General features: G+C 52.2%; 1 protein-coding gene across 13 annotated transcripts in view; it reads right to left on the bottom strand.

Moving 5' to 3' along the window:
- Positions 1–13,538, bottom strand: part of INPP4A (inositol polyphosphate-4-phosphatase type I A) — a 136,614-nt gene that overhangs the window by 44,277 nt on the left and 78,799 nt on the right. For all 13 annotated transcript variants that reach the window (XR_013164145.1, XR_013164143.1, XR_013164144.1 and 10 more), the window contains 7 exons: positions 12,792–12,882; positions 12,295–12,442; positions 9,830–9,960; positions 7,950–8,054; positions 7,410–7,518; positions 1,951–2,134; positions 528–746 (listed from right to left, as the gene is read on the bottom strand). Coding sequence is in view for 5 of the 13 variants with exons in the window: in XM_077133820.1 (XP_076989935.1) it covers positions 528–746; positions 1,951–2,134; positions 7,410–7,518; positions 7,950–8,054; positions 9,830–9,960; positions 12,295–12,442; positions 12,792–12,882 (987 nt within the window). In the remaining 8 variants the exon portion in view is untranslated. The remainder of the gene's footprint in view (positions 1–527; positions 747–1,950; positions 2,135–7,409; positions 7,519–7,949; positions 8,055–9,829; positions 9,961–12,294; positions 12,443–12,791; positions 12,883–13,538) is intronic.

Raw genomic sequence — 13,538 nt, 5'->3', positions numbered from 1 at the left:
ACACATGATGAAACCAAGTCGTTATGTCATGTCACTGTCATCAACTCTGCTCTCAGAGCCAACTTTGTGAGGAAGTAGTAACGTGCAATAATTTCAAGGTGGCCTTTCCAAGTTGTCACCCACCTGCCCAAGCACCTGAGCCCCACCTTTCTGGACACAACTCTAAAAACACAAACAGCCCTGGAAGAGCAAACATGAACAAAGCTTGGAGGAAGCAGGCAAGGCTTGGCTGGTCTCCAGCAGTCTGGGGTCGGACAGGGCAACATGAGGGAGAGGACAGAAGATCTCCCATGAGGCAGGGGTTCCAGGGAGAAAATGCGCCTCTTTTTCTACCGTGTCCGAGACTGACTCCCACAGCACAGTCCTGCTCCTCAGGCAGGCATAGAGGTTTGAAAATATAGTCCTCCCTTCCCAATTGGTGTGGAGCCACCAGGTAAGGAGACTCCCAACCCCTACAGCATCTCCAAGGGGAAGAGTATTTTCCAACCCAGCTCACTAGCAGGAGAAGGGCCCTGCAGCAGACTCACCCATTCTTCCTCATGCCAGTCCACCTGCAGGGAGGAGCGGCTGTTCCTCCCTGCCCACCTGGCTGTGAGCGTGTCCTGGTCGTTTCTGAGCATCACCTGTTCCTCCTCAGTTGAGGTGGGGGAGGCCTTGGAGGCAATGTAGTCGGGCCGCGCGGCGTTGAGCCCATGGATGGAGGTGGCCAGCAGCTTGCAGTCGCAGACAGTGACCAGCTGCCGGGTCTGCACACAAACCATGGCCCGCTGAGCCCCCGGGAGGGCTGCCACGGCACACCCCCACTTAGAGAGGAGATGTGGCCCGAGGCCCAGCCCCTCCTGCCCTCTCCACTGCATCACTCAGAAGGTAAAAGGGCACAGGCAAGCTGCTGCATGATAGGCTTGGTGATCTTAGCAAGAACCTTCCCCTGACAAGACTGGAAAACACAGGAAGATGAGAGAGCGTGTGTCATCTTCTCTGACCACCCCAGACCCTACTCTCATAAGGGGAAGGGCCCGAAGGGGGCCAGTATCCCAGCCTCTGCTGACTTCCAAGGCTGCCTCTAACTGCCAGGGAACAGGTGTCTGGCGGCCTGGTGTTCTTTTGGCCCAAGGACCAAAGACTTCTCTTTTTGCACCTCAGCCTCTAATACCCAGAGCCCTGGTCTCCGGGCAGCTGGATTCCTGCATGCTAGTTCATGCAGGGGGTTCTGCCTGAAACAGGGGTTCTGTGGATTGCAATTTACTCCTGACAAAAGCGTCTTTCTTTTCCATGTGGAACTCCTCCGTGGTTCTTAACATTCTTGCAGAGTGAACATGTGTGAAGGACATAACACATTCTGATCTGGAATAGCAGTTCCCTACAGTACAGCAGGTGTACATGTGTGCGTGTATGTGTGCATGTGCACAAATGTGAACATGTGTGACTGTGTGTGTGACTGTGTGTGTTAAGAGACTGAGTGATCTGAAAAAGCATCAGGAAAAAGGTGAGATGTGTCAACTCCCCCAGGTGAACCAATAATTTTAATACTCTTAATCAGAACCAAATTATGGTTAATCAGAAACTGGCTTACTGGTTACAGATAAGCCAATGAATTACAATGTTCTTATCTGTACCTGTACAATAGTGTTCATTTCTCAAAATTCCAAGTACAGTGGCTGTGCCTCAACACTGCACAAAGCAGGGAGTGGAATTGCATCAGTCTCAAGAAAACACCCCAGGGGAGAACCTGTCCTCAGTCTCCTCCCATCCAGTGGTGTGACCCCAGCAGGTCCCCAAGTCTCATTGGGCCCTCATGGGGACTGAGCCTAAGGCCACAGCTTCAAGGTCACCCCAATGTCAACCCCATGCTGATGGCTACAGGCCCAGTTGGGCTGCCCCAGGGTCCCAGCAGCTTCCAGAATCCCAGGGAACCCTCTGCCACACCACATGGCAGGCAGCTGGTCCTACCTTGTCTGCCAAGATGGCGAGGGTCCTCTCGAGGCCAGTGGAGGACCTGTCCTTGGCGGCCCTGGCGAGCCGCTCTGCATAGTAACTGACTTGGGTCTTCAGGGTGTTGATCTGCGCAATGATCTCCTTCGCCCGGACGATGTCCTGAGGGATGTAGATGACCGACTGGCAGCTCGCCGGAGTACTAGAGAGGGCCAGAGGGGGTGCTAAGGGCTCAGCAGTCTCCCCCGACCTCTGCCCACAAATGACACAGAGATGCACCTGCAGCTCAGGGGTGTCTTCCCAGGGCAGCCAAATCGTGGACAAAGTCAATCTTAGCGGTTAGGGTAGAAACCCAGAGCTGTGACTCTGCACACTTGGTCTTTCATCTCTATTTGTCTGTCTGTGCCGGGAATGGAGGTATGTCCACAGACAGTGAACAATCACACCTAGCAAATACCCAAAATGACTTGTGTCTAGGAATCTCATCTGCCAATTGATAAATAGTACCTATATGGTGACAGGGGGTCTGCTGGCCTCAGAAGGGCCGACCATCACAGTGGAAAGAAAGGCTCCGCAGCAACCCTGGGTTCTGCCCGTTGGGACTTCAAACCTTCTGTACACACCCCCCAGGTCCCCTTCCTCACGTTTGACCCACCGAGCCCCAGGAAAACTGGGTCTCCTCCCTTCTCCCAATCCAGGGCTTTCCTACTTTGAAAAGAAAGTCAGATCAACGAGGAGGGGGTAAAGGAAGTGCCCCTCTGGAGGAGAGGCCCTTATGCCCCGATGGCTTTGAAAACCGGGTTCTCCTTCATTCCCCTCCTCACATGCACTAAGAGTGTGATGACAAAGCTACAGCCTGGCCACAGTGCGGCTGCAAACACAAGCCTCTGACTGTGGGGGACCCCACCCTACCAGGTGGAGAAGACAGCCTGCTGTCTCTTAGGTGAGATCCCAAATCAAGCCACAGGTATGAATTCCTTTTTCAGACCACTGAGGGAGCTGGGGAAAGCAGGAGTGAGGATAAACCACCAGAGTGAAGGTTTCCTCCTGCCAGTCTGAAGCTGTGAGCTCTGGGTGCAACAGGGTATCTCCTGCTTGGTGGCAAGAAGGGCCCTGACTAGTACCTGCAAAGAGCGACCCTTGGAGTTTGGGGAAGAGAGAGAAGGTGAAGGACAGGTTGCCACCCCCACCATCACCTCCACAGGTCAGGGTGGAGTACTTTCCCCTCTGGGCCCATTCCAAGGGTCCTCAAGGGTCTCCAAGGGTGGGTGCCAGGAAAGACCCCTGCCCCTCCCTCGTCAGATGACAGGGCAAACATGCAAAAGCCAACAACCAAACACCCTAGAGAGAAAGGGCACCCCAAACCCTCAGCACCACAATGGGAACGATGGATCTGCCAGAAGCCCATGCAAGCGGACCAAGCAGCCTGCATGGTATAAGCCACGTCACAGCACGGTGCACACACAACCACGTGCCCATGCGCGACAGCTCTTCCAGATGAACAGCTGCCATTCACGACAGCTCGTCTTAAAAGTACAATCTTAAAAAAGGATTTAAAAAAATCTGTTCCTCTAGGCTCCTGATACTCAGAACACACACTTAATGGCACTGCATGGCAACGCAGGCCTGTGCATGGAGACAGCCATGTGCACCTTGGCCCGAGAGGGAAGGGCATTAGCCTGCACATGCCTCCAAAGGGACTCGTTCTAATGATGACCGCTGGGGCTCAGAGCTGTGAGTGTGCGGCAGGCAGAAGAAGCACTGTTGGGGTGACCACGTGTTCATAGTCTCCTTCTAAAACAAGTGGCCTCGTGAAAGTGGGGGCATAAGGGGGTGCAGGTTGCTGCTTCACAACACAGGCATCCCCAGGAAGTGGGAACCCTCAGTCCTACAAAACACCCTGTGTTTGCAGTTCTCCTGCATCAGGGCCCGCCCAGACCCAGACACTCACACCTGCAAAAAGCTGTGTCAGAGAGTACAGCTGAAACGCTCGTGAGGGTGGAGAGGGCAGGGGAGAGGAGAAGGGGCTGGTGAGGGATGGGAAGGAGACCTACCGGGGGTGCAGGGAGGGACAAGGGCTGAGGACCAGCAGAACCCTGGACACCGGAAACACAGAGTCCCGCAGTGCGAGGGGCTGGTGGAAGGCATAAGATAGAAGGACTGGGAGGCCATGGCCCTCCTGTATGGGGCCCCATCCCTCAGGTTCTCTGGGCTGGAATGTCCCTACTGCCTAAAACTCTGTATCCCCTTTCCGCCCCCATCTGCCTCAAGGAAATCATGGGCTGGGTGGGGGAAGGTAGGGTTAGACCACCAGGCCCCTGGCCCACTAGGGAACCCAAGAAAGATGAGCTCCTAGGAACTTTCGTCACCCCATAGCCCCTAGCCTAGGGTTTGCCAAGGGGCAGGCCTTGGGGGCAGCTGGGCTTGAGCTCACCTATATCCTGCTGTCCACCTGTCCTGCCACAGGAAGGTTCCAGCAAGTAAAGGAGGGGAGGGGAGCTTGGGTGGGTGGCTCTGCAGACGCAGCTGTGGTCTGTCCTCATCATGGAGGTGAGAGCAGCCCCCTCTGTCCCCTGAACCTGGAATGCCCCCAGGGGAAGAGCTCTCCCCAGGGAAAGATGAACAGGTCTCAGTCTAGGGCAGGGTGGGGGTTCCTCAGGACTTCTAGCTCTCAGGTGCCCCCCCACAGAGCCTGACACCTCAGTGGTCCCAGGCAGAAGCCAATCCTCAAGAGCTGGGGGTGTCTTGGGGGCATGACTGGGCGTGGTTGGGGAGTGTCTGGGACCCCAGGAAACAGACAGGATGTTTTCTGGCTGCCATCTGATATTTCAGTAGAGAAAAGGTCATTTGTTTATACTGATTCTTGGTTTGTTCTCCAGGGATGGAACAGCTCAATGACACGTTTTTAAAAATCTGCGTAAATTAATGCATATCATGAAAATGTAAGGTGACTTCATTCATACAAGAGGTGATGATGAATGACAAATGAAATGTGCCAGGACTGTTTCAAAAGACAGAAAGGGATTTTCAACCACACCAATGGGGGGCTGGCCTTCAGGGCTCGGGGCTTTTCGCCTCCCGCAGAGGGGCTGCTGGGGTTGTGAAGGCACGCGAGCTACTGGTTATCAGAGGCCACTGCAGCTGCAGGGGGAGCTCTGTCTACAGGCGCCCACGAGGCGTGAAGCTCTGCACAGGGACGAGGTCGGCACAGGCTTTCGGCAAGGACCAACAGACACTCTCCACAGACAGAAAACTCACCAACACTCCTCAGAACTGCTGAGGAAAAGAACCACAATGGAATATTAGCAGTTAGCAAATACCAAATGCAAAAAAAGAAAAATAGAAAGAGCCAAGTGATTTCTGTGAAAATACTTAAATTGATCTTTTGAGGCCTCTGCTCCAAGGCCAATGAACCCTCTGAACCAAGTGTGAGGACTCAGTACTGTCAAGCCTAGGGGACCCTGCAAAGGCAGGCAAGTGTCATGCATTTAAAGAAGAGTTCCAATAATGAAAACTGCACCCATAAGTGTTTTCATGACATTCTTAGGAAATTAAATAAAAATTTATATTACATATAAGAGGCACTTGGGGAAATAAGTTCTGAATTTTTTTTACATGCAAAGTAAGCAACTATCAACACTCCCAACCTGCCTAGGACAGGTTAGACAGATGGCAACTTCACCCCTTGGTGGCCTCAAGACCAGTGGGCCTTCTCCAGGGCCCCGCTTGGGGGGCAGGGGTGACCCACACACTGCCTTCCAATCCCACTCTTTCACTCCCCACCAGCAGCGTGCAATGGAGCCAGACACCCCCCTGCCTTGCACTTGGCAGGCAGGGCACTCCTAAAGGAACTCTCAATCAGCGAACCCAAGGCAGGCCTGGCTAGCTGGGTGGTCACTCAGAGAAGCACCACTGCCTCCAAGGGAGCAGCGCTTGACCTGGATGGAGACGCTGCCCGGCCCTGAAAGCTGGCCTCCCTCTTCCTAATCGCAGCCCCCCCAGGTTCTTCCTCCTCCTCTCCAGGCCTCCCTGGGCCTTGGCCCGGCCCCGGCAGGCTCTCCACATATTCAGTGACTTCCTTCGGTGCACCAGCCCCAGTCAGGAATGCTGCTAGGGCATCTCAGCCTGTTCCGCCCACTAGTCAGCCACTGCCCCTGACCTTTCACTCCTCTCCACACAGTCCACAGCATCGGGTCAGGCAATTCCACTGACTCCGGCACATGTGCAAAGCTCTCACCTACCACCACTTCCAACTCTCCTGACACTCCCTGGGCCTCTGCTCTACCTTCCTTCAAACCACTCCATCCTCAACTGGTGTGTCTGACCCTTTCAGTCCCACATTCTGCAGGGACTGTTCTATCAACCCCTTCAGCTGGCACCTCCCCAGCTCAAAAACTTCTCTCTGACCATGCTTTCTTCTCCCATCTCTTTTGAGCTTAATTCCTTGGTCCCACCCTTTTCTGTCTTCTCCAGACCTTACTCCATCTTCTAACTCACCTCACTGAATTTCATCTTTCTTATCAGCCTAAATACAAGCTCAGGCCACTCATTTTTCCCAAATTGAAGACCTTTGTGCTGTTTCCTATATTTCATGGTCCAGATATCTCTTGGGTCACCAGCACCTGTCACCCCCTCTTCCTATACCATACCTTCAGATCCTGCCCATTCTGGGAGATGGCCAGTGCCAGATTGTGGATGCACAACCCTCCCGGCCCTGACCCAGGTGAGTGTTCCACTCCACACCCTGCAGCAGCCCCTGCAGGCTTCGTCCTTGGCACACATCATTCCAAACTCTGCCTACTTGTCCACCTCTGGGAAGGTCCTGAGCAACTCCAGGGATGGACTAGATGCATCAGCCTTGCAGTCCTGGTCCCCAGCCACTGCCCAGCATGGTGCAGACAGGCAGAGGTGGGCTCTTCTCCTCAGCCCCTCTCCCAAGGGCTCTGTCACCTGGCCTCACCTCACTGCATGCCCCTGCTGGGCCATTTCCGTGTGGAAATACCCTGCCTGTCAAAATTTTCTTGCCCAGGACAGTGACCCCTGAAGCCTGTCTGATCTTTTGAAAACTGGGAATGTTTACCACTGCTGTCCTTCTGGGAAGGAAACACTGTGCTCCAGGCTTTATACCTGGTGGTGTTCAACTAATTGGTCATAGGTTCTCACAGCCAACCGGGCTGACCAAGATGCCAAACAGTGCAGCTGCCGAAAGCGCTACTTAAAGGCTGGCTCAGCAGTTCCAGTCGCATCATTTGCTGCTCATTCTGAGGGGAGGGGAGCACTAAGCGGGTGACCTCATCACCAGCCAACTCAGTCGCACACACACAGCAGCAAAGGCGCCGCGAGGTAGCTCCTCCCGCCACGCAGAAGCAGACTGGGATGGCAGGATGTTTGCACGGGCACACTTTCATTTTTTATTTCTCAACCTGGGAGGCATTAGATAGTTGTACAAGGAACAGAAAGTCCCTCCAGCTACTTACTGTTTCTTGGTCTCTTCAAATTTGTGCAGCTTTTTACGGAGACCTCCTGATTTAAAACCTTGGCAGTGTGCCGCTGGAGCGCCAATGGTGACAATGTCATAGTTCTGATCTGAAAGACAGAAAGCTCTTCTCCATTACCCTGAGGTCAGACCCATGGACCAGCTACAGAGAGGTGCCCACGGGCCTGGGGACAGGCCCCTCCCACCATTTCTAAGCAGGCTGCAGCCCTTAATACCCCAGCCTGGGCTGTTTGAGGGCCTGCTGCAGGCCAGCATCTTGGTCTCAGCCAAAGGGGGTCTCTGTGGGAAACCTCTGCCCACCCCCCACACCGCCTCTGTGGCCCCCTGTCCAGAAGGACGACTGACAGGTAACTTTCTACTATAAAAACGTAGGGAAGCTGGAGGAAGAAGAGACAAGAAGGAGGGGTTGAGCTCTTTAACAAAGATCTCACAAAGACCCTTTTTACATGACTATGGGGAGGCTGGGCCCAGTCATCAGGGAGAAAAGTGAATTCAACAACAGGGGCAGAAAAATAGTTACCTGATCCTCCGTCATCCTGAACTCTCATCCTTTGTATGTGCAAGTTTGTGGGAACAAATTCTAACTTTTTATCTGCTTTCAAACTGCTTGCCTTAAATGAGGGACCTAAGAAATTGAAAAGAGCAAACAAAGGTCATCGACAGGCCCTCTACAAATGCAGACAGCAAGGAGGAAAATGATTCCCTGAAGCCTCGGTGTGTTTCCTCTCCAGAGGGTGGGGGTGAAGCGGTGAAGGGGGCTCGAAGCTGTGAAGAGAGGGCTTCTTGTTGGCAGAGACTGGCTCTTGGTGCTCGGTGAAGAGCAGAGCCCGGTAGCACCAGGCCCAGAGCATAGGGGTATGGCACCCTGCCTGGCTGCCACTCAGACCCCAACCCTGATACTCGAGACAAAGGCGTGAGGCAGCGCCGCTCTAAAAGGCAAACACGCCCATGCCAAAATCCACCTGTTCCAACTCTACAGACTGCCAGCATCTAACAGCCATGAAATCTGCTCAAGCTAGAGCAAAACATCTCAATTCTGAAAAGCAATGAGAAGGTCTGCTCATCATCACAAAGGTACTGAGATGACCGGAAGAAGACAAAACTAATCCCAGCCCTCTGGGACACAAACACCAGTGATACTCTTGTTCACGTTCGGCTGGCTAAGGGAGGTTAGGTGATATTTTACAACAAGTCTCCAAAATTTTGCTTCTATCATCGGAATCCAGAACAAATTAAATGTAGAGCAACATGCCTAGAAAAGAGAGGGATTAAAAATTAAACTGGCAACCAGAAGACATTCCATGTAGTGAATAAAAGTACATTTACTTTGCTAGCCCATGCAGGCAGCTCAGCAGTGGCCTGCCTTGCCTTTGCCCAGGAGAGTGCTCTCAAGAGCCTGATGCTCATGTGCGGTCCAGAGGATGCCACAATGGCCCCCAGATCCCAGAGCCTCCCCACACCGGCTCAGTCAGAATCTGCTCAGGGGATATGGATGCACAAGAACATTCCAAAAGCTCTGCTCTAGAAAGCCCAAGGTGGAGTTCACACTTTCCCCGGGTTAACAGTTATCCAGCCTGGGCAGGTCCCTAAGTTTCTTCAGGAACATGCTGCCATGTTTTCTTAGTAATGTACTTAGACCTGTACTTAAGAGTTCATTCTGGTTTCTGGACTCTTCTCAACCAATTTCCTGGATAGGCTCAGAGGTTCTGTGTCAAAACCACATGAAAGGGCTTATGATTTTCTCCTTATACCTTGAAACTCCATTATGCAGGAGAGAAGGAAGGATTCTCTCGACAAAGAAGCATTCCAAATACTAAAGCAATAAGCAAAGCAGTGAAAAAGCAAAAAAAAATCATTCCATTTGAAATAAAAAAGGGAATGAGCTAAGAATAGCCTTCTAAATTTACCCTGAGAATATTTGGAAAATCAATTTACATCTTGCAAGGAGAAAAGGCAAGGTGTCTGTACTTCGTTTTTTTTTTAGACCCTTGAAAGGAAAAGATCCACTCAGATAATTCATATGTTCAGTAAAAGTGCCATTGAATATTTAAAACAGGAAATCCAAAAAAACACTTTGCCTCAATGCAATTAGCCTACATCCTTTTAGTCAGTTTATTGTTATCAGACCAAGAAGAACAAGTAACACAGCCTGTGATTTTGTCTTTCCTAATTTTCATTCCATACTGGTTGTTTTGGCAGATGACATCAGAGAGGGAATTTTTAATAAGGTTCTCACAGATGTGTCTTTTTAATTAAGACCTTAAAACTCCAGACTTAGAAGTCACACCTACGTGAGAATCTATTTTTAAGAATCCATGAAAATGCCTGCCAATGGGAGTATTTTAATTTCGGCCAGGAGGAGGAAGCACCAGGAGCCCTGGCTGGAGGGCGTGCACTCACCTTTGTACTGGTGGAGGTCGGTCAGGTTCTCCTGATACGCGAGGATGACAGTCTGGTACTGTGTGACGATTTGGCGCCGGAGGCTCTCCCAGCAAGGGGACAGTTCCCCCAGCTCCTCCAGCTCACACACTCTGCAAGGCAGACATACACATCAGCTGCGGAGCTGGCTCCCTCCCTGAACGGCACCACTGATGCCCCAAGCAGGCCCATGACAGCGGCTGTCTTGTAAGCCTCCTGGGCAGCGGGCTCTCGGAGAAATAGAAGAGTAAGGGAGAAGCTTTGTACGGAAATGCAGTCAAGTGTTCAAGGAAAACTAAGTGGAGAGGGAGAAAGAGGGAGGCTGTGCAGGAAGCAGCTAGCTAGCATCCACACAAGCCCCACAGGCAAAGGGTTCACAGAGCCTTCCAGAACACAGGAGGATGGGCAGCCTGAAGGGGGCTGGCCATGCCACCTCCCTCACCTCCGTGTCTCCCCACAAGGTTGGCAGGAATGTCTTGCTGCCTCCTAGTTACTTCCCCATCCCATCAGAAGGGAGACGCAGGACATAAAGCCACTCAACTGCAGTCTAGAACTGGCTCCCAGCAACAGAGGGTCCAAGAGCTCGCCCTGAGGCTATCTGGCCCTTCGATCCAGTGTCGCCCTATCTGGAAGTAGGACAAGGGCGATTGGATCTCTTACCCGGGCTGTACTTCCATTCACGGCCTCTGCAAGTCACAAGCTGTCTGAATCTAAAAATGGCCCCTGGTTTTACCAGGTGAGTCTGGCAGGGCTTGGCTGTGCCTCATCTTGTATATGTGAGCGTGACAGAAGCATCGGGAAAGAGGAAGGAGAGGGATGGGGAGAAGGAAGAGGAGGAGGAGAAAAAGAGGCTGTCACTGACCCCAGAAATAATGCATGCTGCTTAAGACAGGGAATGAATTCTCCTTGGCTCAGTGGGAAGAAAAGCTATGTGATCCTAATAACAAAAACCCAGTAGGGTTAAACCACCACAACAAAGGTACAACCATATCAGGAAAATGGGGAATGGGGAAGTATAAAAAAACCTAACCTCCTCACCAGAAGAAATCAGCAGCTAATCCCTGGAACTGATTACTTAAGACAGGAGTGTACACATATATTTAGAGATGTAATGGTAAACACTCAAAGAGCTAAAAGTGGTGGCTTACGGGAAGTGGGTCAGAACTTAGGGACCACGAGACTTCTGTTCTCTGTTAGAAGCCTTGTGGAATACTTGGCTGTTTATAGTCTACACTTCTTTTCCTTTGAGAAAAACAAAAGCTAATTTTATACCAGCTTTTCGTCATCTACAAAACTGTCTAAAGTTCAAAAAGCTGTACCATGTTACCATTTTAATCCCCTGAAGGAGCACCTGGTGCAGGCTCTGGGAGTCCCCCACCCAGTCCACTCCTCCCTTTGCCTGGGGGGCCCACTCACCACTGTTGCCTCTGAGACCAGCCACCCACCCCCTCCCCTGGCTTTCACAATCGATGAAAATGTGGGAGACCCACATTAGAAAAGAAACTTAAAAAGAAGTTCCAGTACACAAAACAATGGCCCAAGAGCCGGGACTGAAATGCCGTGAGGGACCCTCCCTCGCCGACTGTGCACTGTGTCCTGCAGCGCTCAGGGACCTGCAGATCTGGACAAGGGACACAGTGGCTTCTGTGGTCACCAGGGAAGAAAAACCCCTCAAAGCTAAAGCGCCTGGTGAATGAATGGACTCTTTAAGATTATAACACACCAACTAAGTGAAATTATGCCACAATTAAAAATAAGGTGAAAACCAGAGATGCATGGAAAAGTAGATTGTAGCTATATAAATAAATATAAACATGGAAAAAGATGAAAGGCATTTTTTAAAATTAAAATAGCTGTATAAAATAAGTGCCTAAAATGAGAGAGAAAGGAATAGAGCAAAATACAACAAATGGTGAATTTAGGTGACAGTCGACATACTTGTTCATTGTATTATTCTTGCAACTTAACCCGTTTTGAGTATTTTTCAAGATAAAAAATTTAACAAACAGCTGTAGTAAAGCACTGGGACTCTGGCTATAGTGTGCATTTCCTTCCTGGGAGTCATGGTGGCAGTCTGTGCTAGGCAGGCCTCGCAGCAGCCCGGGCCTCCTCCCTGCTTAGGACCCCAGGAGCGTGGCCTCGGTCGGAGATGTGGCAGCTGCATGTGGATCACATCGGCCACGTGCCCTTGGTAGGTCCCCACAGCCCCTTCCCCAGGAAGTCGCAGTTATGACCTAAGAAAGACCAGCCACTACTCACTTCCTGAAGGTAGAACATGAGGGGTGGACAGTGTGAGCGCACAGTGGGTGCCTCCGATGCATTGTCCTGTGAGAGCCCAGGAACCCATCCCAGATGAGACAACGGGACTCTGCTCTGATCTGCTCAGCACCGCCCAGGAAGCCAGGGGCACTGGGCATTGTGGGCAGAGGGGCCCTACTTGGCCTCACCTGGCCGCATCCTCCTCCAGCAAGAGCTTCACAAATTGCCGGGGCACATGCACAGAGAGCACGCTCTCGGCCATCTGCTCCAGGATCCGCAGGTGGTTGCCGTCAGTGGTGGGGAATCGGTACATGCGGCAGATGGCCCCGCCGAACACTGCGTAGGGCAGGGCACATGGAGCCACGTTACTGCCTGTGACCTGCTCAGAGCAGCTCCTCCCGGTCCCCCAAATGACGTCCACACCCTCAAGTCTCCTCACTGCGCCCCTCAAGGGATTTAAAACATCTACACCAAGAACCTTCCAGGGCTCCTCACCTACCACCTAACTGTGAAAGGCAATGGGCTGTGGTGGGGTGGGGGTCCCCAGATCCAGCGAGAAACCAGGAGGAATGCCGCCAAGGTGTGTCCTCCCTGAGCCAGGCGGCGGCACCCAGCAGGAAGGGAGGAGGGCCAGGTCCCAGCATACACTTGAGGGCAGCCAGAGTGCCACAAAGGAGCTGTTTACCTGACTTTAGTAACGTGTCTTTTCGTAACGAGGCATATTTGGATCGGATCCCCAGTGACTCAGTCAAGCTTTCATCAACGGGCAGAACCATCTAGAACGCACACAGAGAAAAACAAGAATCCTGAGGCATGAGGGCGAGCGGCCTATGTGCAGCACAGAAGGGTGCAAACACGGAGTGGGCACTGCCCACCCCACAGAGGACCCGCGCACACCCTGTCTCCCAGAGCTGCACCTCCAGTTTTGCCCCCAGGGTTCTGATGGGTTACATGAAAAGGAAGGGAGAAGATGATGCCTAAGACTGTCTTCAGAGATAACCTTCAGGGCTTATTTTGGGTAAAATTATTCTGGGTGTTTTACAATAATGACTAGTTACCAGCAGCAGGGCTTTGAAATCAGAATTCTAGTTTGAGAGCCTGAGCATGCAGGTGTCAAAGACAGTGCCTGGAAAGGGGGTGAGATGGGGAAGACTGGGAGGGGGAAAGGGAGGGGGGAGGGTAGAAGGGGAAGAGGGAAGAGTAGGAAGGGGGAGGGGCGGGGAGAGAGGGATGGGGCAGATGAAGTAGGGAGAATGGGAGGGGAAAGAAGAGGACAGAAAGAGAAGAGGCAGCAGGGAGAGTGGGAGGGCAGAGGGGCAGGGAGGAGGAAGGGGGAGAGGAAAAAGAAGAGGGGGAAGAGGGAGATGGGGCAGGTAGTGCAGGGACAGTGGGAGGGGGACAGAGAGAGAGGAGGGCAGAGGGAGAGAGGCAG

This window comes from Tamandua tetradactyla, chromosome 17 (assembly GCF_023851605.1).
Source record: "Tamandua tetradactyla isolate mTamTet1 chromosome 17, mTamTet1.pri, whole genome shotgun sequence".
In the NCBI taxonomy this organism is placed as follows: Eukaryota; Metazoa; Chordata; class Mammalia; order Pilosa; family Myrmecophagidae; genus Tamandua; species Tamandua tetradactyla.
This window is presented reverse-complemented; position numbering and strand designations above follow the sequence as displayed.